This window comes from Macaca thibetana, chromosome 7, assembly GCF_024542745.1.
Source record: "Macaca thibetana thibetana isolate TM-01 chromosome 7, ASM2454274v1, whole genome shotgun sequence".
Taxonomy (NCBI): domain Eukaryota; kingdom Metazoa; phylum Chordata; class Mammalia; order Primates; family Cercopithecidae; genus Macaca; species Macaca thibetana.
Window position 1 is genome coordinate 90,536,735 of NC_065584.1, and position 27,648 is coordinate 90,564,382.

Below are 27,648 nucleotides of genomic sequence, written 5' to 3' on the forward strand. Positions count from 1 at the left end.
TGCTCAAACATCACAATATAAATTCAGGCAGCGTTCCTTACATAGAATGTTTAAGTGCTTCTAACACTGTTCTTTTTCACCGGTTATGAAAACACATTACAATTGTCTAAGCATCTAATTATTCAGGTCCTTTGTTTCTCCTTCATTCTACTATTTTTACAGTAATTTTAAGGCCTGTGAGGATGAAACTGTCTGTGATGGCTACCACAAAGATTACTATAAGTGGACAAATTTCAAACAAGTTTATCACCACTACCATCCCTACCATAAAACTGTCTTGATCAAGGGCAACACATTTCAAGGTTAACCAAGACAACCTCTCTACCTGTCACTGCTTAAGAAAATGATTTTTTGGTCTTATTTAGAAATAACTTTCTGTATCTATCTTTCTCCATAAATTCACTGAGACCAATGTGTGGCTCTATCTCAAGCACCAGCAAGCTAAACTGCTTGCCAGAATGTTCAGTTTTTGTATCTTTCCAAATATAGGACACAGCTCTCTTTTGATATCATAATTTTTTGAAAATTGATGCACAAACTTCTTGAAAGTACAGCCAGGCACGGTGGCTCACACCTGTAATCCCAGCACTTTAGGAGGCCGAGGCAGGTGGATCATGAGGTCAGGAGTTCAAGACCTGCCTGGCCAAGATGGTGAAATCCATCTCTACTAAAACTACAAAAATGAGCCAGGTGGAGTGGCAGGTGCCTGTAATCCCAGCTACTCAGGAGGCTGAGGCAGGAGAATCACTTGAACCTGGGTGGCAGAGGCTGCAGTGAGCTGAGATCGTGCCACTGCACTCCAGCCTGGGTGACAGAGTGAGAATCTGTCTCAAAAAAAAACCCGAAAAACAAAAAACAAAAAAACAGAAAGTTCAGACATACAGCAGTTGTAATTCTTCTGAAGGCTGGTTGTGGGACACATTACTTTCATACTTGGTTGTTCAATAAATCTGGGGTGGAGAATAAAGTAAACTGACAGAATTACCATATAAACTAAAATTCTAAGTGCTCTGATAACAAAATAAACTTAAAATACACACACATACACACACACACACACACACACACACACACACACACACACACGGTTTTCCCCGCTAATCATTTTACAACTAAACAACCAAGTAGATAACCCAGAGCCCACAAAAGCTGAGTAAAAATTCTAACACTTGGTTAAATAAAAATGCACATATTCCCCTCTGAGCTAAAAAAAATGCTTAAGTATTCAGAGACAGCAATTACAGCTACTGAGAACATCACTGTAAGCAAACTGAGGCAGAGAAAACAAAGGTGCTGACGAGGAATTGAACCACCTAAGCTGCAGAAACCCACTGGATGGTTTCCTAGGTTCTGAGTTGGCATTATCTTTCAGAATGATTTCTGAAAGAGACACATAATACTGTTACAAAGGATCTGGAGAAAGGGATGCTTGCTTTATCACTCTGGCTCTCCAGTCATGCTTCACATTTTCACTGCTTATATTCTCTTTCATGTGAAGTCAATTTACAGACTTCCATCAAGCCCTTAGAGACCTTTTTGTACTATCCATGACAAGTTCTTGATGTTATCTCTGCACTTTTGACAAATTCTTAGCAGTTAACTTACAAGGCAGTTAAGATTTTTGTTCAAGCACAATATAGCTAGAATAGGGTCATATACTCAATAAAATAAATATTTACCAAGCATTTATTGACTGGAAGATAAAAAGCACAAAGCTTTTTATCTTTGACTGTAAGATAAAAAGCACAAAGGCTTACAGAATATAGCATAACATGACCAAAGCAAAAATAGCAAGGACTAAAGGCGGGAGGAAGGGAAAATATCAGCATGAACTGAATATGACCCAGAAGAGCCTTGATGGTCAGACATGTAAAGAAAAATTGGGTAGGGTTAAGGGGTGGAGGTCAGGGACACATTCTACAGGGGAAAAACAGCTGACACAGACGCCTGAAAGGAAAAGTGGGCAGAGCACCTGTACAGGACTCTTACCTGCCGCCTCGAGGGTACAATGGGCCTTTCCAGAACACAGCAGCGCGGCCAGGCCCTGGGGAGAGGGATCGCTCAAACAGCACCAGAGGCTGCATTCCAACTTTTCCTCTGTCAACGACTCCGTTTTCGTTGTTAGTTTCTCCTTAAACACCAACTTAAAAACAACTGGCTGAACAGGCGGGAACAAGGAAAACCTGACTGAAGAATGAGGCCTTAAAACTTAAGGGCCTTGGGTCCTGGCGCGGTGGCTCATGCCTGGAATCCCAGCGCTTTAGGAGGCAGAGGTGGGTCATTTGAGGTCAGGAGTAAGAGACCAGACTGGCCAACACGGTGAAACCCCATCTCTACTAAAAAAAAACACACACACAAAAGTTAGCCAGCCTTGGTGGCGGGCGCCTGTAATCCCAGCTACTCGGGAGGCTGAAGCAGGAGAATCTCTTTAACCCGAGGACTGTCAAGAGACATATCCTGCAGTGAGCCGAGATCCCGCCACTGCACTCCAGCCTGGGCGACAGAGTGGGACTGTCTCAAAAAAAAAAAAAAAAAAAAAAGAAAAAAAAAGAAAAAGAAAAGAAAAAAGAAAGAAAAGAAAAGAAAAAGAAAACTTTTTTTTTGAGAGAGAGAAGTATCCGTCTTGTCCCCCAGGTTTGAGGGCAATGGCTTGATCTCGGCTCACTGCAACCTCCACCTCCCAGTTTCAAAAGATTCACCTGCCTCTGCCTCCCAAGTAGCTGGGATTAAGGCGCCTGCCACCACGCCCAGCTAATTTCTGTATTTTTTAGTAGAAACGGGTTTTCACCATGTTGGCCAGGCTGGTCTCGAACTCCTTACCTCGGGTGATCCGCCCGCCTCGGCCTCCCAAAGTGCTGGGGTTGCAGGCGTGAGCCACCGCGCGCAGGCAAAAAAAAAAAAACCCACGGAAATCTTAAACGCCTTTTCCCTTCCGCGCCTGGGCTCAAACAACGCTGGAGGGCCCTGCCCCGCCCTGTCGCGGTCCCGGGAGCGGGCCGGCTGACTGAGGGCGACCTTGGGTCCCGAGAGGGCTCCTGCTGCGCGGGCTCCCACCTCGGGGAGCGGCGACCGGGGCCAACACGGGCCAGCAGCCCCCAAGCCAGGCCCGCGCGAGGAGCCGGAGAGACGGACCCTCCGCCTCCTCCCAGCCAAGCCTCGCGCAGTCCCAGGGCCGGGGCCGGGCTAGTCGCAGGAGAAAGTAGGCGAGGAACTGGGGCCTCTCCGGGGCAGGCTCCCCTTTGTCCCGGGACTCCGGGCGCCCCCTCTCCGCCCTCGCCCTGCCCAGCGAAGCCGCCGCCGGGCGCCTCACTGTGATGTTGCAGTGGAGCCTGGGCGGCGGCTCCAGGCTCCTCGTTCTTGTGGAAGATAGAACAGCCAGCAACTTAAGCTTGGCCTTGAACCCTGACACGGACATCTTCCCCTCATCTCCGGCCGGAGGGGCGCGGAAGGGGAGGCGGTCCTGAGCCATTGTCATTGCCGCGACGACCTGGTGGGACAGCCCTGCGGAGCTCTCGCGGCTCCGCCTCTCCCCGCCGCCTCAACCTTCGTGGGAGTGCCTATGGAAAATGGCAAGGGGCACGGAGGCCTTGGAGGGGAGCTGTGTGGCGGCCCGGGGGGCTGCTCCCTGTGTAACCGACTCTACCGACAGAAGGCACGCCTCCTGTCAAGCGGCAGCTTAAAAGGGCAGCAGCACCACCGCCCCCGCTACAGCCTGGGAAAGGGCAGCCCCCACCCTGCCACCGTCCCCGTCACCTCTCACCGCTCAACCCTCACCCCTCAAACCGGGGGATACACTAGTCCAGAGCATGTGCGGGCTCCCAGCTGCCCCCTCCTCCTCTTGACCCAGCACCTTTCTGCCCAACCCGTCTGGTCCCTCCATTCCTCACACTCCCCTACTGGAGGCTCAGGGTGGCACAACCACCAACTGTAGTGTGTGTGTTTCTCTTGAGTGTGAGTGTGTGTGTGTGTGTGTGTGTGTGTGTGTGTGTGTGTGTGTGTGTGTGTGTGTGTGTCTCCCAAGGGAACAGAGCACTGCTGAGTTCAGGCTGATTATTAGCTCCTGGACTGTTAGCAAAATACAGTCACAAGAAGGCTCTGTGCTGTTTTGTCTTTTGTGGTGACATCATGTTGCTCGTGTTTTGTTTTTCAGAGTTCATTAGTTTCTATTTGTTCTCAGTTAATATCCAGCTCAATAGATTGTGTAAATAGAATACCCCCAAACTGAAAGTCACCTACATAAAATATAGTGAAAAATATGTCACCCACTTAGAGTTGAAAATGTGCACAGGTTAGTTTGGTGTAGCTAACACTGGATACTGGGTAAGGGCACAGGATCCCGAGACTAGACTGCCTGGGTTCAGGTTCCAACTTAGCCACTTGCTGGCTGTGAAATACTTGACAGCTTTAAGCCTCAGTTTCTTTTTTTCAGTTTCTTTTTTTTTTTTTTAAACTTAATCCCAAATGTGATAGTAAGTCTCAGTTTCTTGATCTGAAAAACAGAAATTATTCAATGAGAGTCTATGTGAAAACTTCAAAGCTTTTGAAGCCACTGCCTGGCTCAGGAAAGTCCTCAGCTTTAGCCGTTATTAGCTATGATTATTGTTGTTTTGGCAACACGTGAATTAATGAGGTAGGAAAATGCTCAAGGATGACAACCAAGTATATAAATTATCTCATCAGACCCAGAGAGATGCATATGTGTGCATGCTCATGTTTCAGCTCAGAGCTCTTTGTCTAGAAGGCTCTTGAACTCAGAGGCCCAGGCACTATCAACTTGACTTGGCAGTGGAGTCATCACTTTTGTTGATCAATGAAATTGACATAATGCTCTTTTTGTTGTTGTTGTTGCACCAACCATGTGCCTAGAGCTAGCTGTGTCAAGAAGAGCATACCTCAGTTGGCTGGAGTGAGCAATTCAACTTGTGGAGGAATGAGAAATGTTACTGTTGAGACAAGAAACAAAACCCCAGGGTAAGGTAGGAATCACTGAAAGTCAGGCAGAGGAACTGGCATCCAGTAATGAGTTAGGCTTTGCTGGTGTCTGGCCCTACAGATGGCTCTTTGGAGAGGAAAAAATTAAGCCAGGCCAGAGAGCACAGATCCTAAGGGAATGCTGGCAGCTCTAGGCTGTCTATGGAAGAGAAGCAGAGGGTGGCACCTGGTTGAAAGAGGGGGCTGGGTGTCATAGCTTGAGCCTGTGTTTACAGATGGAGTACCCTGATTCCTGCGACTGGGGAAGGAGATCATGCCCGGATCAGGGGACCTCAAATCAGAACCCTTCCCACCCACACACCTTCTTTTCAGGGCATCTTTCATTGCAAACAACAAACAAACTAGTCGGAAAGCTCAGCAGATTCTCACGGTGGTGCCTAGCAGACCAGGCCTAGCTGCCCTTTACCCTGTGACTGAGGGTGATGCCACTGGCCTGTAAGCACACATTGGAAAATCTTTACATCCATGGACATGCCATGCCCACAGAGACAGCTGTGCATGGTTCTTTAGGTTTGGGGTGCTGTCCTGGCAGTTGCCTTACAAATATGTAGGATTAAAATGGGATGCCCTAGAGCTTATCTAACCTTTATCCTCCTCCCCCCCAAAATGAAGGGGAACTAGTTTTGTTTGCTTTATGGAAGATGGATCTGTCATTGTTTTTAGAACCTTCGGAGAAAGATTTCTTGGGAGGAAGCTATCTTGAACCCGCAGAGATTTTTCTCATTTTTCGTTGCAAACAACAGATAAACTAGTTGGAAAGCTCAGCAGATTCTCACGGTGGTGCCTAGCAGACCAGGCCTAGCTGCCCTTTACCCTGTGACTGAGGGTGATGCCACTGGCCTGTAAGCACACACTGGAAAATCTTTACATCCATGGACACACCATGCCCACAGAGACAGCTGTGTGTGGTTCTTTAGGTTGGGGGTGCTGTGCTGGCAGTGCCTGATAAATATTTAGGATTAAAATGGGATGCCCTGGAGCTTAGCTAATCTTTATCGCCCCTCCCACCCCTCTAAAATGAAGGGGCTGTTGGTTTTGTTTGCTTTGTGAAAGATGGATCTGTCATTGTTTTTAGAACTTTGGAGAAAGATTTCTTGGGAGGAAGCTATCCTGAACCCCCAGAGATTTTCTTATTTACAGGTGCACCAGCTTTAGAGTCCTAGATCTTCATCCTGGCTCAGCTACCCTCCAGCTGTGTGACCTTTGAGAAGTTGCTTGACTACACTGAGTCTTGTCATCTATGAGTGAAGGTTGCTACATTGCTACTGTGTGGAGCACCTACCCCCAGGCAGTCTTATAGGGTGATGGTGAAGATTAAATGCAATAGTAAGGCTGAAGGAGGAGGATCGCTTGAAGCCAGGAGTTTAAGACTAGCCTGGGCAACAAAGCCAGACCTCATTTCTATGAAAATGTTTTTTAAAAAATGAGCTGGACTTGGTGGCTTATGCCTGTAGTCCAGCTACTCGGGAGGCTGAGGTGAGACCACCTGAGCCCAGGAGTTTGAGGCTGCAGTGAGCCGTGATTGCGCCACTGCACTCCAGCCCAGGCAACAGAGGGAGACCCTATCTCAAATAAATGAGTAAGTAAATAAGTAAAATAATAAAATAATGCATGCAATTAGTACACTAGTACATGATCAGGCACATGATAAATGCTCGATAAATGGTAGCCCTAATAAACTTTGTAATGTTGTAAAGGAGGATGTCCTTCGGACTCAGCCCAGTGACAGAAGCATTTAAAGAGACTGATTTGTATGGTGGCTATTTCCTACGGGTACAAGCCTGTACCTCCAGGGACCCAAGGAATTGGCTCAATGGGGCACCTTGTTCTATTTACTCTTGTTTTGGGCAGCACCGATTGCCCTAGGGCTAAGCAGGACTGCCACCACAGATTGCCAAGAGTATCCCCCTCCCCAAGCTAGCCATGGGAAAGCCACTTGCATCATAAGACTACAGGAAATCAAAGGGCATAAAAAGCACGATTTAGTCACCTACTCTCCAGTTGATGGGCAATAGGTTTTTGTTATTTTGAACAGAGCTGTTAGGAACATCCCTTGTCCACACACCCTGTTTTATATAGGCAAGAATTTCTCTTGCATGTAGAGTAGAATTGCTGGGCTGGGAAAAGTGTGAATATTCAACCTTATGAGATGGAGCCAAACTGTTTTCCAAAGTGGTCATACCAGTGTATATTCCCAGCAGCAGTTCTTAAGAGATCTCAGGATCTCTATCTTCTGGTGAGGTCACAAGCAGTCAAAAAGAATGAACTCCAGCTATAAACAACAATAAGAATCTTAGCAATATACTATTAAGTGAAAAAAACAAATTCCATAAGGATGCATACAGCATACTTTATATAAATTGGAAAAGAAAATGTATATATAGGCTGGGCATGGTGGCTCATGCCTGTAATCCCAGTACTTTGGGAGGCCAAGGCAGGAGGATTGCTTGAGGCCAGGAGTTCAAGACCAACCTGGGCAACATAGCAAAACCCTTTCTCTACAAAAACTAGAAAAATTAGCCAGGTGTGCTGGTGCAGGCATGTAGTCCCAGCTACTTATGGGGATGAGGTGGGAGGATCTCTTGAGTTTAGGTGTTCAAGGTTACAGTGAGCTATGATTGCACCACTGCACTCCAGCCTGGGCAACAGAATGAGACCCTGTCTCTAAAGAAAAAAAATAAATAAATAAGTAAAATTTTAAAACAAAATGTGGGCTGGGTGCAGTTTCTCACACCTGTAATCCCAGCACCTTGCAGGGCCAAAGTGGGTGGCTCATGAGGTCAGGAGTTCAAGACCAGCCTGATCAACATAATGAAACCACGTCTCTACTAAAAATAGAAAAATTAGACGGGTGTGGTGGTGCATGCCTGTAATCCCAGCTACTCAGGAGGCTGAGTCAGGAGAATCACTTGAACCTGGGAGGCAGAGGTTGCAGTGAGCCAAGATTGTGCCATTGCACTCCAGCCTAGGTGACAGAGCAAGACTCCATCTCAAAAAAAAAAAAAAAAAGTTTTTTAAAATACGTAAATAACATTGACAAACAAAAGGAAACATGACAACTGATACCAACAACTCCAAGGATCACTAGTGGCTATTATCAGCAACTATATGCAAACAAATAGGAAAACCTACTAAAAATGGATAAATTTCAAGACGCATCCAGACTACCAAGATTGAACCAGGATGAAATCCAAAACCTGAACAGGCCAATAACAAATAATCAGATCGAAGTGGTAACAAAAAGTCTCCCAGCAAAGAAAAGCCTGGGACCTGATGATTCACTGCTGAATTCTAGCAAACATTTGAAGAAGACTAATACCAACCTTACCCAAACGATTCCAAAAATAGAGGAGGGAAGACTTCCAAACTCATTCTACAAGGCTAGTATTACCCTGACACCAAAACCAAAGATACATACAAAAAAGAAAACTACAGGCCAGTATCACTGATAAATATTGATGCAAAAATCCTCAACAGAATATTAGCTAATTGAATTCAACAGCACATTAAAGTTGGGGTGCAGTGTCCCAGGTTCACCCAACCCTTCCCGTTTTCCTCTCTGTGTGTGTCTACTTTGCTGTGTTCCCTGGTGGCAGCGGGGGTGGCAGTGTTGGTGTGTGGGCCTCCCAGGACAAGGGGAAAGTGAGTATGCCCTTTTCTTGCCTCCTGCCAGGCATCTGCAGCCTGGCACAAGCTCTGGCCAGGTCTTCAAGCAAGGAACCTGGAGATGTTCTTTTCTAATTTCTGGATTGGTAACTTGAGGCAAATTCTGGATACTAGAGTCAGAACTAAGACAAGACTTGAATCACAGGAGTCTGTGGTCCTGAGAGGCAGAGGCGTGAGACCTTCTAGAGCTGGGTGTGTGTTCAGGCCAGTTGCTTCTCTCTGTGCCTCAATGTTCCAGGTACCCTTGGAGGGGCTGAGATCCCAGGGATCCCTGGAGCCTGGCTGCATGGCCTGGCCACCCTGATGCCCTTGTGTGCTCCATGACAGGACAGCAAGGCCGAGGAGAATGGCTCCAACAGCTTCATGCACTCCATGGACCCACAGCTGGAGTGGTAAATGGAAACTATCCAGAACCTGGTGGAGTCCTACATGGCCATTATCAACAAGACCGTGTGGGATCTCATGGTTGGTGTCATGCCCAAGACCACCACGCACATCATGATCAACAACGTGCATGCACTGCCTCATGGTGGGAGGGGGCTCCTGTGGCACAGGGCATGCAGGTGGCCATGTTGGCCTGGGGGAGATGCCGACCAGCCCTATGGGACCAGGTACGGGGAGGGATACATAGTCCAAACCAGAGGTGTCTCAGAAATATAACATGGGACTGAGGACAGTGGCCCATGCCTGTAATCCCAGCACTTTGGGAGGTCAAGGCGAGAGGATAGCTTGAGCCCAGGAGTTTGATTCCAGCCTGGGCAACATAGTGAGACCTGGCCTCTACATAAAAATTTTAAAAATAGCTGGGCTTGGTGGTGACATGTGCCTATAGTCCTAGCTACTCAACAGGCTGACATGGGAGGATCACTTTGAGCCCAAGAGGTTGAGGCTGCACTAAGCGGTGATCTCGCCCACTGTACTCCAGCCTAGTGACAGAGCAAGATCCTGTCTCCAAAAACATTTTGAAAAAACTGAGTAGACAGGTGTCCTGGTGGCATGATAGGTCCAGGGTCCCCTCCCAGATCTGTGACCTTGGACACGTGACTTTTCCTCTGGACCTCAATGTCCCTTTCTGAGTGAGAAAAGGGCTGTGGGGAGGCAGATCTTTGAGTCTAAGTGGTGTAGAAGCCACATCTGAAAAGCCATACTCAGGACTCCAAGTCCAGCACACAGTCCCACCAGGGCCTGGCGGGAGGCCAGGGCAGCACAGGTATCAGGTCCAAACCTCCTTCCCTCATTGCCCACTCTCAGACCAAGGAGTTCCTCTTCTCGGAACTGCTGTCCCACCTGTACTCGCATGGGGACCAGAACACGCTGATGGAGGAATCAGCATAGCAGGCACAGCGGCGCGACGAGATACTGCACATGCATCACGTGCTGAAGGAGGCGTTCAGCATCATGGGTGACATCAACATGACCACCATCAGCACGCCCATGGGGGCCCATTGACAACTCCTGGCTGCAGGTGCAGACCGTCCCGGCCAAATGGAGGTACCAGGGCTGGCCCCCAGTAGCCCCAAAGCACCCCAGCCTCCATGACTGAGCCTGGGAGCTCTTGGAGCAGGCTCTGTGCCCAAGCTGGCAGACATAGGTGCTCTCTGGAGCTTATGGTGTAAGGGCTGAGATCCTGGAGAGGCTTGTGTGTGGGGCTGTACTCTGAGGTGGCCAGAGGCCTAGCAATGTCATCCTGGGCCCGCTGTACCTGTTGTGCAGTCTGAGTCATGCGCCAGGGGAGGGCATCCAGCTCCCAGTCTGGGAGTGCTGAGAGCCAAATCCACTGCAGAGCAGGGGTGATAGTCAGGGTCATACCTCCTCTATCTGTCGGCAATCCAGTAGTGATCTAGGATAAAATCTTGAGAGTTCCATACACATGATCATCCCACAGCACACCTCACAGGCCAGGCAGGGACACACAGCCCCCTTCTCTCCCTCCCAGGTACCATCATAGCTGCTAGTGTGTGCCTGAAGGCAGGGTCCCTGGCCCCCACTGAAGCACTACTGCCAGCCAGCAGAGTCACGCACCTTGGCCTGCTGCTCCTAGAGGTCACCTCTGCTATTCAGCCAAGGGGACCACAGTGCCTGCTGGCCTGGCTGAGCTCCGCCCAGCAAGCCCGCCCACCTCCCTTGCCATGGACTCTCCCTCTTCTGCTTCTCCCAGCAGGAAGGGCCCAGCCTCACCTGTGTGACCTGCAACCCCCAACGAGCTGAGGCTCCCCCTCCTAGACTTATACATCTATAGCCTATAGCATCTGGCTGCCTACCCTCCCTACCTCCCCCAGGGTCCTGGCCTTTCTGACTGCCCAGAGGGAGCTCCGGCAATCACTCCAGCCATCCATCCCTTTTAGCTTCATCATCCTGGTTCAAGCACTGTTCCTTCTCTATCAGGTCTGGTGGCTGCTGCATTGGGTTCCAAAAAGCGAGAGGTGGCCCTGGGCCAGTGGGTTGGAAGACAGGGTGACCAGAGAAGAGGGAAGCCCGAGGGGGCTTGGCATTGCTCTGAACAGTGGGTGCACTGCCTGGGTGCCCTGGAAGAGGCCAGCGTGTGTGGGGTGGGGAGGGCTGCCGCAGCCCCCAGGCACTAACCATGAAGCTCCGGCTCCTCCATCTTCCTCCCCTTTCCTTTCCAACCCCTCTTTTCCAGGAAGCTTGCCACACTCACACATGTGCCCTCCCCTCCCCGGCCCTACCACAGCTACTGTGGCACACCTGTGCTCTGCACTTGCCTCTCCAGCTCTCTGCTCGCTTTTCTCTCTCCTGTTTTCTCTCTGCTTTCTCTCCAACTGCCAGCCGATTGGGTCAGGCAAGACCATCCCATCCTCAGAGCCCAGGCACCCCTTCGACCTCTAAACAGATCCCTCCACTTCTTGGAGACCTCCCTTTCCAAGCCTGCCTGGGCAACTGTTCTGTGACTTGACAATGGCTCCCCCAGCCCCAAAGCCAGCCCCCTACATCTGTGACTTAGTCTGTTGTAGTGGTGAGCGGACACATCCAGGTGTGACCATTGCTGAAAACTTGTGCCCCCTCTGTGGTACGCCCCTGCCCTGGTCTATAAATATCTTTAAATATATATATATATATATATATACACACACACACACACACCCCAACAGGTGGCCGACCACCTTGCCTCTAGCGCTGGGAATCAGTCACCGTGCTGGTCTTTTGGAGTCTTGTGGCCCAACAAGAGAAATCTGTCCCCTAACATTGGCCCTCCAAAGTGCACCACCTCTAGTGAGCCTCCCTGTCATGCCCGGCCTGTGGACAGCCAACACCCGCTGTCCCTCCCACCCCCAACCAAGCATGGGAGTGCTGTGCAGGCAGCTGTGTGGCTTGACAGCCTCTGCCAGTCCTGCTGTCCCTCGGCTGAGAATCAAACCATTTCTGGATGACGTGGAAATGCATCCTCTGCTGGCCGTGTTCTCTATGGAGCTCACAGGAGGGGAAAGACCAAGCCATTTCTAGGGTGCTGTTGGGAGTGGTAAAAAGGCCATAACCCTTCCCAAGGGACACTTTTCCTGAAAAGCCCCTGAAGCTTAGCTGGCTTTTATCCTGTGAAGCCGGCTCTGGCCAACAGGGGGCTGCCATGAACTCAGCCTGGAGGGAGATTGAGGAGCAGCCAGCACTCTAGAGGGACAGATGGGACAGGCCACCAGGTGCAGACAGTAGAGGGAGGCAAGGGGACAGAACGGAAGAAACCTGGGGTGGGTGGAGGTCAGTGCCCTTAGGTGCTGGTACCTGTCTTCCTGGCCACCACCAGATCAGGCTTCTGAGTCTGTTGGCTGTCAGGGCCAGACTGCACCCCATAGGCTCCATAGCAGTCCCCATGGAATCCCCCAGGTGTCACCAGGCAGCAACAGGTAACAGGCCTGGAAGGTCCCCAACAGCCCAGCTGGACATGCTCAGACACTCTGGGGCTCCCCATTCAGTGGCACAAACTCCAGGACCCAGTGAGGGAAATGGGAACACACCAGGCCAAGCAGTATGGCTAAATCTATTTATTCCAAAATAAAAAGCAAAATAAACAGGAGTCCAATCACCAGGGAGTCACAACTCCATCCCCTCCTCCTTCCTCTGTCCTATGCTAGCAATAAATAAGTTTCCCAGCCACAAATAATTATTAGACCCTCCTCCCCATGTGCCAGCTCCAACCTCCGCTAGCTATGATATAGGGGCGGCCCTACCCTCTGGAATATACAAAACATTACACAGACACAATATGTACATCGGGGAAGGGGGCCACCCCAGCAGCCTGTGCCCTTGCCTGGTCCACAGTTCGCCCCACTGTCCCGCCTCAGCTACCTCTCTGAATAAGTAGATTGGAGACCCCCTGAGGGAAAACTTGCTATGGTGAGAGTAAGGAGGCCATCAGACCTCCTCCGAACAAACCAACTCCACCAGCCTCTGGCTCTTAAATAACAATCATCATCATCCAGAAATATAAGGACTCAGCCCTGGTCAAGGTGGCGAAGGGTCTGTTTGTCTTTCCCCAGTAGACAGAGGTCGTGTGTTGCTACCCTAATTGTAACAGGGTGACTGGGAAGGGGTGGTAGGGACATGGTGGCGGTGGAGACTCCAGCCCCATTTCTCCAGGCTTTGCTGACAGGGTCCTGCTTTTAATTTTTATTTTTATCCCATGACTTTAAAAAAAAATCCCATAAATTCTTTTTCATAACTTTTTTTTGTAACTGTTCATAAAACTTTTTTCTACTTTTATCCCACAACTTTTTTTTGCCACAACTTTTTTACATTTTTTTATCCCACAACTTTTTCACCCCATAACATTTTTAATCCTGTAATTTTTTTTATTTTGTGTTCTTTTAATAAACAGTTGCATATATTCCAATTTTGTAAAAATGACACAGATTATCTCATGCCAAGCATGCTCAGCATTTGCGCAGTATCAATACCTTTAATACTATAGATTTCAAGACTCGCAAAATAAAATTTTAAGGCAAAAACAGCACTTTGCAACAATTTAATAATTTATTACATTACAGTAGCATCACACCAGCAGTCAATAATGCCACTTCAGGCAAAAGTCTTTCAGTATTTCCATTATACATTCTGTTTACAAGAATTCATAAATTGGTAAAATTCATTCTAAGAAAACTTGGCAACTAAAGCTTTGGACTGGAACTGGCATTTCTTTCTCTACTTTTCCTTCCTACCGTTTCTTTCTTTTAAACTGCAGTATTCATATTTTAAAATGTTTTAACTTATTTCAGAACATTAAGATAGCAGTTACATTTTTTAATACTTATATTATTTTTAAATGACTCAGATAAAGTTTTAGAGAAACTATATTATGGATAGGGCTAATTTATACTTTCAAATTTTCTAAAAATCAGCTTTGGTTTTAGAACTGATTGTTTTTTCATCATCTACAGTCAACGATGGGAGCCTTTCATTCCTCAGAAATAATCCCTTTTTAGGTCATCGAGAAAGAGTACAACTGCTACAGCTCATGGTACAATATCTTCATGAGCCCAGAGCACACACAAATCCTGAGGGAACTACCATAGTACAGCGCTCATTCTTGGCACCGGAACAAATGAAACGCACTCTATCCTGCACACACCTGCCAGAGCAGGCCACTTTCCTCTTCTGTGAGATTTAAATATCCCCCAAAATGTTATTACTCCCATCATCAATACACAGAAAATGGGGGAAAGGCTGTTTCCAGTTCTCAGCCTTTAAACAACTCTAAATGTCAGTACTCACAGTGGCATATATTACAAAGTAATAAACAGTGCACACTTGAGGGCAAACCACATATTGAGCAGTGATTAAGATTAGATAAAACATAATAGCAGAATATAAGCAGATTTTATCTGAATTCCATAATGAATATACATGCTGCAATAACATTAAAAAAGCATGGCAGCCTATTCCAAACCAGCAACAATAGTTTTGTGCAAATAGTGGGTCTTTGTGTGTCTGACCTCCCACCACGTAAGGGCAAACTCGATATGCATGCTAATGACCTACAATTATGAAATTAAAAAAGAAAAATGCTAAAGAATGCCAGAGTGAATATCAGTGAAAGCCACAGAGACCCACTCTCCTTTAACTTTTTACAAATAAACTTAAATTATAAATTAGAAACACAAATAATCATGAGTGTCTCTAACATTCAAATGAAGTAAATGAATTGGGTAGGAGATTAACCCCATAACTTGTTTCCTTTTGTAAAATTTCTTGACCAGCTCTTTGATGATGGTGATGTTAATCTCCTTCTTCTCGGCAGCGAAGCCCGGCAAAAGAATGGCACACAGGGGTTGATGCCCAAGCCTGGGTGCTCCACGCTGTCGGTGAGGTTCACCTCACAAAGATCTTTGGGGAGAGGGAGGCGGGGATCTGAGCGCAGTGCGAGCCTCTCCTGCCCCTGCCTGCCCACCTGCCTGAGGACTCTACTCACCACCATGCTTGTTGGCAGCCCCCAGCTCCTGCGGGGCTGGGGCTCCCAGACTGGGCTCATCAGCAGGGTTCTGGGCAGTGGCCGGGAATTTGCTGTGCCCCTTGTTGTAGTCCCCACAAGCCACATCATTATCTCCTGCAGCTCCAGCAGCTTCACCTGGATGGAGGGGTGCTCAGCTGTCATGCTGCTGCCCACCCTCACGCCCGCCCCGACCCCCACCCCATCAGAGATGTTGCACACCCTACTTTCATCTCCTCCTTGTCCTGGGCCAGCCTGATGTAGTCCTCCTCCCGGTGCCGCATCTTTGGCACTACCCCCTGGCTCCATTATAAGGTGATGAACTTTCCTGAGGGAGGACAGGGCTCAGACGCTGAGACCCCTCTGACAGCCCTGCAGTTCCCACTGCCATGCCCTGTCCTCCAGCTCACTGATGGCGTCTGTCTTTCCAGTACTGGATGAATCGAAGTTCTAGTTTCTCCACCCACTCCCTTAGGTCCGCCTTCTCCTCCAGGAGGTCCGTAAGCCCTCTCTGGAGTCAAAATAATGGGGTCATATCTTGGCAGCGACCTGTCCCACCCCTGCCCTTCTTGGCCCATGCCAGGACTCACTCACCTCCAGCTTCTCCATGACCTCCTGCAGGGCCTGGTGGGTCTCCCCACTCATAGACTCGGCCCCAGTCACTGGGACTGGGATCACTGCTTCTGGCTCCTGCTGGGCAGAGGCCACCGGGTGAGCCAGGCACTGGCAGCACACTCTGTGCTCTTTCACCTGCTCTTGTAACCATGCCTGCTCCTCCTGGGCACTGACTTCAGTGGAGTTGTAAAATGCCACCTGAAGACAAGAAGTGAGCATTCTTGTAGGGGCATACACAGAACAAATGGGGCAGAGAGGTGGAGCGCAGCCCCTTCCCTTGGGGCCTCAGAAAGTGTACCTGTTGGTCACAGGTGAAATGGTGTCTGACTACTGGCTCCCAGAAGGGGTGAGGGTCCAGAGAAATCAGAAGGCAGGGAAACCAAGAGCATAAAGGGTTCTTGGAGGGAGCACTCAGGAAGGTGGCAAAATGGGTGCAGGAGGGTTCAGGCTCACCATGGCCTCCCAGATCTCCAGGTCCTCCGGGATGCTTGGCATGGGCTGAGGTGCCTCCTCCTCCTCACTGTCCAGATGTCCTCCTCCATCTCCTGTGGGGGGTGGCCAAAAGAGTCCTTAGACAACCTAACAAGGGAGGTACTGTGGGCCCATCTCTACCTCCACCATCACTGTGTAACCCTGAGCCAGTCCCTACCCAGAGAGGAATAAGCTGCTGTTCTTTATTTTTACTTTTAAGAACCAGGATCTTGCTATGCTGCCCAGGCACAGTCCCACTACTAGTCGCTGCTGGAGTTCTGACCTGTTCCATTTCTGACCTGGGCCAGTTCAGCCATCCTTAGGCAACTTGGTGGACCCCGCTCCCAGGAAGTCACCATATTGATGCCGAACTTAGTGTGGGCACCCAGTCAGCATAAGGACCAGCTGTTCTAAAGGTCTCTTCCAACTCCTTAATCCTGTGCTGCTAACAGTGCCCCCTTCCTCCTGGGGCTCTCTCCTCTTCCTCTGAGCAGGTTCCCATACCTTCCCCAGGGAGAGCTGTGAGGCTCAACTGAGCCTGTAGGGGCTGGTTCTGCTGGCTGGCAGCTTCCAGACGCTCCGAAGGGGCAAGGAAAGAGTGAGAAGGCACGGAGTGTGCCAGGGTGTCCCCCTCAGCAGCTCCCTCCCCTGGGTCTCCTGCAACTTTTGGCAGGCCATCTTAGCCACTGCTTTGCCCCAAGCTTCCTGCTGATGCAGCTGGTTTGTTAGTTGGGTCTGCTGCAGTAACTGCCTGTGCAGCGCCTCCTTCTCAGTGGTCAGCTGCTGATAGGCGGACACCTGCTGCTGGTAGGTGGCCAGGTACTGCTGCAGGTGACCCAGGTAATGGTCTGGCTGCTGCTGCAGACTCTGAGCCTCTTGGCTCTTCAGCTCCACCTGCAGGAAGACCCTGGGCGTGAGGGCACCTGGTGGCTGGCTTCCAGATTCTGGGTCCATTGATAGGGTAGCCAGAGAAATGTGGGGCTCTATCGCCTGCCCAAGCCCCTGGCCCCTTGTTCCGGGCCTAAGTGACTGCCTCCTTTTCCTAGAACCCCATGCCTCCTTCCCCAGCCTCAAATCTCATACCCTCTTCTCATCATTTAAACTGTAGGCCACAGACTGGTGGAAAAGCAGTGGGAGACAAACACCATCTGCTAAGTGTGCTACATGCCTAATGCTTTCCAAGTATTATCTCATTTAATCCTCAACTCCTCTGTAAGGAAAATGATAACTTCCTTTTGAAGTTAAACAAACAGAGACTTAGAGATGCAAAGTACTTGAATGGTGACCTGTGGAACTGAGGCTGGAATCCAGTTTTAATCTAAGGAGTATTTTTGTTTTGTTTGGAGACAGAGTGTCATTCTGTGGCCCAGGCTGGCATGGAGTGGTGCAATCTCAGCTCACTGTAACCTCCACCTCCTGGGCTCAAGTGATTCTCATGCCTCAGCTTCCTGAGTAGGTGGGATTACAGGCAAGTGCCACCATGTCTGGCAAATTTTTTTTTTTTTTTTGGTAATTGTAATAAGAGATGAGGTTTTACCATGTTGGCCAGGCTGGTCTCAAACTCCCTACCTCAAGTGATTCTCCTGCCTCAGCCTCCCAAAGTGCTGGGATTATAGGCGTGAGCCACCGTGCCTGGAATAAGGAGCCTCATATACCACTGTCTCTTCCCCTGTGATTGGGGGGCTCCATACCTCTACCTGGGATGATGATGTCCAGACCTGGGAGGAGCCCAGGGCTCCACATGTCTAATAGTCAGAGGGCAGGAAGCAAGAAACAGTCACAGGACTGCCCTGGAGGGTGCTGGGGCCACTTGACCCCAGGCTGGAGTGGCCTCTGTACTGGCACCTCCCCTCCCCAGAGGCTGGTGCTCGCTTCCCAGCCCTTCTTGGATAGGGGGTGGAGGTTACTGTTTCCTTCACCTCGCTCAGCTTCTCCTGCAGCTCCTTTACCTGCTGCTCCAACTGCAGTGCGCTCTTGTTCTCATTGTTCTGGACAGAGAGAAGCAATCAGCAGCCACCCACTGCAGCTGGAGAACCAAGAACTTGGTGTCTGCCTCCCATGGCATCGGGAAGGGTGGAGGCAGGTGAGAAAAATCATCCCCTCTCTCCACAGCCTCCAGCGCAGCGCTCTGGCTCACAGGTGCCTTTAGAAGTAACATTTCACATAAGGGCTACAACGCCCCTACCAAGGCCTGGAGGACTTGGTAGGAGGGCAGCCTCCCCAGGTGGGGCAATGCACCAGCTCTTCAAAGCCGCTCTGTGGCTCGGCCAGCTGCTGAAGTCTCTCCTCCTGCTCTTGAAGCCTCTCCTTTTGCCCCCAGATCAGGACACTCATGCGCTGATTGTTGTCCACCTGGGCTTGGAGTTCTCCTGCCATTCTCTCCACCTCCTTCCTCAGATGCTGCAGCTCCACCTCAGAGGGCACTGCTGGAGGCTCCAGAGGCAGGGGTTCAGCGGAGAAAGGAAGCAGGCAATAAGGGCCTCTGGATTCTCAAAAAAACAAACAAAAACACCTCCTGTTGGTGTACAGCTCCTCTCAGGCTCCCCAAACTTGACCACACTGCTAATAATTCCTCACACCCAGATGGTAGCCAATCTTCCGAACCACATTCAGATAGAGAGCACTGTGGGTGACTGACAATGGGCCTTCTTTGCTGATGGGGACACTGAGGCTCATGGAGACGACAAGACTTGCTATCTCCTGGCACAGACCCCTTTCCCTCTGCCTCAAAGCCCTTCTATCCACCCCCCTCCCTGGGGCACTCTAAGCCACTCCCAGGGCCCTCTGATGCCAGGCCTGCTCCCAGGTCATGCCAGCCCCATCTTACCCCTCTGGTTTTTGAGTTTGGACAAGCTCCTCTCCAGCTTCTCTACCCGATGTGTATCATGCTTCTTCTCCTTCTTCAATGTGCAAACCTGCCCAAAGCACGGGGGCAAAGGGCCCTGGAGAGAGGGGCTGGTGGCTGGACAGGCTGCCATCTCCCTCTCTGCTCCCACCTCCACAAAGCCCATGACCACCTCTGGCCATACTATTCCCATTTTACAGATGCCCAGAAAGATCCAGTGACCTATTGAAGGTGGGGGACTGAAGGGTCAGAGCTCCCCTCCAGAGACATTTTCCTCATCCTCTGCTGCCACCAGGCCCTCTCTCCTTTTATGTGTTGAGCATATTCATCTCTCTCTAGCTGGACTTGTTTAACCAACTCCTTCAACTGCAAGAACAGGCACAGAAGTTAGGAAGGGCCGTCACTGGTCCTCACCTGCTCCTGGCCACCTGGGGTCATCTTCCTTCCACATCCCTCCCTCTGCAAAACCTCACCTGTGTTGCATGTGTTTCAGCAGTGCCTGCTCCCGTATGGACTGCTCTAACTGCCACTCAATAACTGCTTTACCGCGGCTCGAGGTCTGGATGGTGAAGAGTGAGAAGTTTCCAATCTGTGGATCCTGGGGCATTCCACACAGTGCCCCTTAAAAGGGCTGGGCTTGGCTCAATATACAACTCGGTCAGTAAAGATCAAGGCACTTCCAAGACCATGGTCTGGTTTTTAAAAGAACTCAGCCAAGTTGGAAGGGACAGGGAAAAGATCGAATTTACAGCTGGCTAACAGACATCCAGAGAGATCAGATAATATTGCTTTGTTATTACTGTTATTGCTACCACTGTTTGAACTTTTATTGAGTGTTTCACCAGGTACCATGCTAGCAATCCCATGTAATCCTTGCAACCACTGTAGGAGACAGTTACTATGATTACCTCTATTGTGTAGATGAAAAAACATGGAGTATTCGAGGTTAAGTGCTTGCCTAAGATCACTTAGGCAGAGCTGGGATTTGAACACCCAGGTCTATCCAATTCCCAAGCCAATTTTTTTGTTGGGGGTGGGGGCACAGATAGGAAGGTGAAAATTAATCTTTTTTCACTATTTGAAAGGATGATACATTCATATAGTCTAAAACTCAGAAGGAATACAAGGGAAGTGTCTCCCAGCCACTCTGTTGCTATCTCCTGAGCTTTTTATGAACCCTTAAAGACATGTTTTATGTATATTATCATAGTATGCACACACACACATACACACACACACACACACGTTTCCTCTCACTACAGAAGTGGTAATATATTAAAAGTATTCTTCTGTACCTTCACAGTACAAGTAAGTACCCAATACCCCACCTAGAACTTGGCCAAGACCACAGCCAGGTAAGGGCAGGGCAGGCACTTGGCCTCCAAGCTCTGCATCCAGTACTCACTCCCCACAGTGCCTCCCAACTCACCCACAGCAGCTGACTCAGCCCCAGGCTGCTCTAACAACCATACACAAAAGCAGAGGGAAAAGGCCATGCTGTGTTCTGGGCAGGACACTCCATCCTGTAGAATGGAGCTTTAGGCTCACTCCTCCATCTAGGAAGCCAAGCTGCCAGGGGATGGGACAAGTGGCTGAACTCACACTGGTGATCTCCTTCTCCTATGTGGCAGTGACAGCAGAGAGAGCCCACTCTAACTCTGCTATACGCTGCAATGAATGTTGCAGGCAGCCAGCCACATCCTTGGATTCATCTGTAATGAGACAGTTGAGATGGGGCCCAAAGAACTCCCCCTAAAGACATGCCAAAGTGCCAGGTTGAAGGATGACAGGGTGCCCAGATTCCTACATTCAAAGTATCTGAGAGAACGTTTCATGTAATACAGGTCTGTATTTAGTTTCTCCTTCTGTATATTCAATCTCTGGATTTGAACCTTTGGGAGAAAAGCCAAGCAAGTGCTGAAAGAGAAGGAAAGAAACATTCTCCGGAGGACAGGAGAAAACTTCACACCCTCCACTCACCTCTAGCTCCCTTTTGGCTTTCTGTTTCTCATTGTTTGCTTTCTTTTCCTACAGGAAGAGGAAGACGGAGCTCTTACCAGGGGGAGGCAGAGATGGCACAGCAAGAGACAGGCCCCCAGAATGCCACCAATGCCCCAGGACAGGCCCACCCGTGGGACCAGGTTATCAGGGACCCTGTAGGGATGGGGTGGATCTGAGGGTTGAGCCTTCTTCCCTAGGCTGGGAGTGGGTGAGACGAGACCAGGGCTTCTACATCTGAGTGCCCCCAAAACCCAGCAGTCATGTCGTGAGCAAACAAAGAAATCACGTCACTTCTTCCAGCTGATGTTCTACTTGTTTCTTCTGTTGTTTCTGTTGGGAGAGTCAAATTAAGGTGATGGAGGGTGGCCCCCTCAACTCTATTCCCCAGACCAGGGAGCAGCAGGCAGTGGCCAGGAAAGGATTTTAAAGGCAAAGTTCTCAGACCCAAAGGGAACACTACCTGGTAAATTCTCCTCAAGCTCCGAAGGACAGAGGATTTGGGTCTTTGTTGGTTTTCAACCACAGCCACAGAACTCAGTCTGAATCTGGAATCTCTTGAGAGGAGAGTAACATAAGCCTCTAGAGATGGAGTTTGAGAGAGGCCACCCCTTCTGCCAGCTTGTGATTTAGAAAATTTAGTGTGTTCATTCAATAAACATTTACTAAGCATGTATGGACCAGGAACGGTTCTTCACAACACATATAGGATGGAAAAGGACAGACAGGAGCCCTTGGCCCTAAGGTTTCCATTCTAGGGGGCCTTTAAATCTCTGACTCTCAGAACTAACAGAAAGATACTCTGGTATTCCCTACCTTCTCCGGAAACACGAACCCAAAAAGGAGAGGTGGCTTGTTCAGAATCAAAGAGCAAATTAGGGACTGAGTCACAGCAGAAATATGGGGCCCCTGACAACCAGTCAGGCTAGCACTTCCCCGAGGGGCAAAAACCCCAGGGTGTGTGTAGCTAGGACTCAAGCAGGGGTGTCTGGAGAGGAGAGAGTCAGCAAAGAGGGCAGCAAAAGAAGAGCCATGCTGCATGCTCTGGGTTCCCTCCAGTTGAGGCCTGGGTGCCCCAGCTCCCTATTTGTCCTTGGCACCAGGGGCCCCCAGGCCCTTTCTTCAGGGTCCCAAGGGGAAACTGGAACCCAAGATTGGCAACGTGGAATCAGGGAACCCCACTGGACTCTTACCAAAGATTTGATGGTGTTATTCAGTTGACTGATTTTTACAGACCTCAAGTCCAGGACTACGGCTGGTTCTTGGCATGGGTTCTGAGGTGCATGCAGTAAGGAGGACGTGGAGGAGGAGTGGGTCAAGAAGTAGAGAGAACAATCATTAGGATTGGGGTGTGTGTGGGCTGTCTCAGCTGGCAGAGGGGCACCCAGCCCCCACTGTGGGAGAAGGTTGGAAGGCTGGCCTGCAGGGCCACTGCACCTCCGCCCAGAGCCTCTTACCTCCAGATCCTTCAAGGTAGCAGATGATGTAGGGCCCTCCCCATGGATACCTGTTGCTGACTATAAGAGATGAGAGTGTACGTAGGGATGTTCTGTCCACCTCAGTGTCTAAGCCCTCTAACTTCCTTTCTTCCCCATCAACTGGCAACATTTTCTTTTCTGCCTATCTTGGACCCTTTCTCCCAAAACTCCTCTGTGCCAACTTCTCTCATGGTTCTTATCTCCCCACCATCCCACCCTGGGACCCTTTCAGTGAGTCCTGATGGCAAGTGACTGTTCTCATTGTCCTGGCTTCCCTTTGAGACTGGGGATGAGGAAAATCAAACAGCAATGACCATATCCTGGATGTCCTGGGTGTTTACAGCAGGTCATGTACTAGGGATTAACATAAAAATAACAATGACAAATCTCATTTAAACCTCACAAAGGGAAGTCAAACAATACCACCTCTATTATACAGATGTGAAAAGAGAGAGGCCCAAAGAGCTCAAGCAACTTGCCCTAAATCATATCCCTAGCAGACGGAGAGGCAGGATTCAAACCCAGACTTCTTAACCAGTACCTAACAGTCCATTCACAATCTTAACAATTACCCTCTACTGCTCCTTGGGCCCCCTGTTCCCAGGAGCCTGGCCAGCCAAGACTCACATCTCCAGGTGAGTGGCAACCATCAGCAGTGGCTGTCTCAGGGCCACTACCGTTTGTTTTCCTGTTCCTCTTTGCTCCTGCTGGAATGCCAGGGCTCTTTCTCTGCCAATATTCTTTTAACTGTGGGAGAGAAGAGCAGTAATACTCATGAGTACTATCAGCCCCTACAGCCACATCCTCCTTTACAGTTTTTACAAAATGCTCTTATACACCAGCTGATTTTATGACACCAACAACTGTACAAGGTGTTGGTACAATCATTTAGTGACTGAGGGGGACTGATATCATGGCTAGAGAAAAAAAAAAAAAGAAAAGAAAAGAAAAAAATGTAACACTGGAACTTTGAAACTCAGTCTTCTGAATCCAAGCTTTGGGGTTTTGCCAAGAAACAGTGGCTGCCAGGGACCAAAACCAGAGGCAGAGGTAAAAAAGTAAACATTAAGTAGGCAGGAACTGTATGCCGTGTGGTTTAAAGTCATACATCCTCACTTGTCTATTAGTGTGAAGCAGTGCACCAGTACCTCTCAAATTTTGTATCAATGTGTCCTCATGGCAGAAGGAAGCCTTTCTGTTAAATCTGGGAATTTATCAGAAAGAAGACAACCCAAACCTCATTTCAGAGAGAAGTCTGGTATACTCTTAGAAACCTATGTTACCTAGGTGACCTATGTGACATCCCTAAGTACATTATTGTTTTTTCTCTTGATCTCAAGAGAATCAAGGGAAACTGATGCTTCAGAAAGATGTCCCACATTTATCCTGTGGCACTCAAAGTACCCCAGGTTCAGATAATATGAGGAAGATTCAAGCTGTCAAGTTCAGTTTCCCAAGATCTATTGCACAGAAGATGAGCAAATCTCACTTCAGAGACCACTGAATGAAGGGCAGTCTGGCCCCAGAACCATGGAGAATCAGAATATGAGGTGGAGAACTCAGAAAAAAAATGTTGAAATCTCTCTGCAAAGTAGAAGCTTGGGAGAAAAGCCAAACCAAACCCATTCCCCCATTGCCACCCAGAGATACTGTTAATGTTTTGAGCTCACAGGGGAAGTGTAGGCTTTCCCCACTGTCAATGTCTATGTGAAGGGAGTAAGGCAGCCTGAAACCTCTTGCTCCTAGGTCCTATAGTCTCCATTCCCCTTCCAGCTGGAAATTTGTGCTGTGACCAGAGGAACCAGAAATGGGGTGAGAATGCTTAGGGGACTGTGTCGTAAGATCAAAGGCCAGTCTTGCAGTAATGACAGTTCCTAGGCGGACTGTGACATCACTACATTCCACTCCTCCTGGTTGGGGGAAAGGACCACATCAGTGTGATGTCTGAGTAGCTGCTCCATGATGGGGGAGGGAAACACAGGGTTGAGACCCAGGTCCTTGGAGATGCCAGCACACAGAACCCAGGAGGTCAACCTTGAGGCAGCAGGAGGGGAGGGCAAAGTCTGCAGCAGGGAGCCCCAGGAGTCACCAGCCCAAAGTCACCCAGGGATGACTACCAAAGGCAGGGCCTGCGCCTGGGGGACCCAGGTCCTTGGAGACACGAGCCTAAAGAGCCCAGGGGGGGGGTCAAGCTTGGAGTGGCAGGTGGTAAGGGCCCAGTAATGGAGTGGGGAACCCCAGGAATCACCCGCCCAAAGTCACCCTGGGGTTACTGCTGTGGGCAGGGACTGGGCTGCTTGCTGAAGGGGCGGAGCTGACTGACAAGACTCTGGTTGGGGGAACCCAGAGAGGCCATGGTTGGGGGGCCCAGTCCGATGTGCCTCAGAAGCGGTATGGACTCTGGCAGTGGTCTTGTCATCAGAGGGGATCTGTGGCTGGGTTGAGGGGCCATGACATGGTGCGTTTTTACGTTTTTCTTTGCTGCCGCCAATTTGCTCTGTCGAGTTTCTTCTGCCATCATGGGGTCGGGAGGGAGGGGAGGTTGGGACCACATCAGCGAAATCCCAGCAAGCACTGATCAACACCTCCAGTCGCCTACCGGGCAGCTGTGGGACTGATCCACAGGAGGCCTAACCAGGGCCCCAGTAGAATGCAGAAATGGGGCGTGGCCTTAATGCTCCAAGCTCACTGGTCACTGAGCAAGATTAAAGGGAAAGGGGGTGTAGCCAGGCAGCAGTATGTCCAGAGGGACCTGCGGCTCACAAAGAAAGCTGCCCTCGCAACCGTTGTCCCCGCCCACTCTGAGGGGAGGGGCTGCCCAGTCTGGGATGAGGGAGGTGCCAGCTTTTGTTTTAAAAGCTTTAAAACTTTAAAAAATATATGTGTGTATACTTTATATATATGTGTGTCTGTGTGTATCTATGTTTTCCTTCAGAGCTGTGTTCATTATCCAGTTTCTATGCAAGGTCTATGATTTTGGCCTATATTTTTCATCTTCAAACACAGTACAAAAATTACCAGTATTACCATAACTGAGATACAGATCCTATAAAAATGGAAAATCCATAGCATGCCTGATGATTGATGAAGCAGATTATATTATCCAACATTCTAATAAGATAAAATAATCACAATAGTTTGTCTTTTTTGGAAAAACGTTTCTCTTATTCTCCTACGTTATAGTTAAGATTTTTTTTCTTAAACAAGAAACATGTCTAATATCTGTAACAACACAAAGCTTTTGGGCTGGGTGTGGTGGCTGGCGCCTGTAATCCCAGCAGTTTGGGAGCTCGAGGTGGGTGGATCACCCGAGGTCAGGAGTTCAAGACCAGCCTGGCCAATATGGTGAAACCCCATATCTACTAAAAATACAAAAACTAGCCAGGCATGGTAGTGGATGCCTGTCATCCCAGCTATTTGGGAGGCTGAGGCAAGAGAATCACTTGAACCCAGGAGACGGAGGTTGCAGTGAGCCAAGCTCACACCACTGCAGTCCAGCCTGGGTGACAAAGTGAGACTCCATCTCAAAAGAAATAAAATAAAATACAAAATAAATTTTAAAAGCTTTCAATTTAATAAGCACTCAAAGCTCTTTACCAGTTTAAAACAAATACAAGGCCCATTTTTCTAGAATCACCTGGCCTCTCTAAGCCTTGCAAATGAAACTGAATTTCTCACTTCATACTTGGCTATGACTTACAATCATGAAAACCAAGAATTGTGTTATGTCACTGTGTACTGCTTTTTACCTGAATTCCACACGAGACTGGGATCAAGGGTTGAATCTTTCATGATTTGCTCCATAACCTGTGTGCTTCTTATCCCAGATCAAACCAAGCTTTTGTCTAGAGTTCTATAATTTATAGGTAGTAGACAAGAGTGGTTCTCAGTAATGTCATCTCTGGACTAGCAGCGCCAGAAGCACCTGAGAACTCTTTATAAGTGCAAATTCCCAGACCCTACCCTGGACCTGGTGAATCAGAAACTCTGGAGTAGGGCTCAGCAATCTTTGCTGCAGTCATCCCTCCAGGTATTTAAGAACCTCTGCCATACAGCAGGTAGAAAAATGTGTTTCCTTCTGGAGGCCCAAAGCCAGGGATACTATATATTCTGTCTTGATACAAAACAATGACATGCATTTAAAACACATAACTCTCCTTCCTACTCCCACCCTCCATCCAATGTGTTTTATTTTTATGAGTTCAATAAGAAAATAAGTGGCATTCAGAGGTTTACTCTAACAAGTATATTTACAAGAATCAGTTCTTATCTAGCCTGATCTCATACAAAACCATTTACATCCTCTTACTGCTAAAGTTTTTAAAAAAAATCTTCACAATGTAAGTCTCAGGCACACTAGGAGTTCTATAATAAACCACCAAGTAGATCAGAATGTCCAAACTTACTAGAGAAGAAAAGTGGAATCATTGGCTATATTTCCAAATTGCATCCAAAGGAAATTTAAGTTCTGAAATTTTTTCACCTTCATACTTCCAAGTTAATAGAATTCAACCAGAACACTCCATTTCTTCAAAGCCTCTAGCCAGGCAAAGTTTTACTGTATTACTTCTTGCTTTCAATGGATATAGGCAGAGTCCTGGTAGGCACATTTTGTATACCTGCAAAGATGCAGAACTAAACAGTTCCATCTGTTCCATATTAAAACAAAAGTCCTGTAAACCTTGGATGGTGAGTGTAATACTTCAGCACTAGCACCAAAGTTCAAATAGGAAAAGATGCCAAAACACCACTAGCAAACAAAACTAAACTCTTGGCCGGGAGCAGTAGTTCACACCTGTAATCCCAGCACTTTGACAAGCCAAGGTGGGAGGATTATTTGAAATCAGGAGTTCAAGACTAGCCTGGCAGCATAGCGAATTCACATCTCCATAAAAAAATTTAAAAATTAGCTGGGCATGGTTGCACACACCTCTAGTCCCAGCTACTCGACAGGCTGAGGTGGGAAAATTGCTTCTGCCCAGGAATTTGAGGCTGCAGTAGCTATGATTATGGCACTGCACTCCAGTCTGGGTGACAGAACAAGACCTAGATGATTACATTCTCTCCTGCTCCTGTTTACACTAAAATCACTAAGTTAAAACGCTTTCAAGTTTGGCAGGATAAAAATTAAGTGAAATGTGACTTTG

At 48.7% G+C, this 27,648-nt stretch overlaps 2 protein-coding genes and 1 pseudogene across 2 annotated transcripts in view; all 3 read right to left on the reverse strand.

Annotated features, from left to right (window-relative positions):
• Positions 1–225: 225 nt before the first annotated feature.
• LOC126959223 (uncharacterized) lies at positions 226–9,957 on the reverse strand (annotated as a pseudogene).
• A 3,661-nt stretch (positions 9,958–13,618) lies between these two features.
• LOC126959224 (golgin subfamily A member 8A-like) lies at positions 13,619–22,631 on the reverse strand. The gene is given in 15 exon segments (XM_050798152.1): positions 13,619–14,991; positions 15,077–15,232; positions 15,322–15,422; positions 15,505–15,601; positions 15,736–15,798; positions 18,084–18,168; positions 18,419–18,660; positions 19,008–19,095; positions 19,266–19,391; positions 19,499–19,512; positions 19,515–19,584; positions 20,628–20,777; positions 21,006–21,053; positions 22,217–22,392; positions 22,481–22,631. Coding segments are annotated over 15 exon segments (1,737 nt in total). The 3' UTR covers positions 13,619–14,821.
• The window catches only part of LOC126959465 (ubiquitin-conjugating enzyme E2 Q2-like), a 102,995-nt gene continuing 96,833 nt past the window's right edge, over positions 21,487–27,648 (reverse strand). The window contains exons 7-8 of the mRNA XM_050798597.1: positions 23,129–23,248; positions 21,487–22,540 (exon numbers count right to left, since the gene is read on the reverse strand). Of these exons, the coding sequence (XP_050654554.1) occupies positions 23,245–23,248 (4 nt within the window). The 3' untranslated portion in view covers positions 21,487–22,540; positions 23,129–23,244. The remainder of the gene's footprint in view (positions 22,541–23,128; positions 23,249–27,648) is intronic.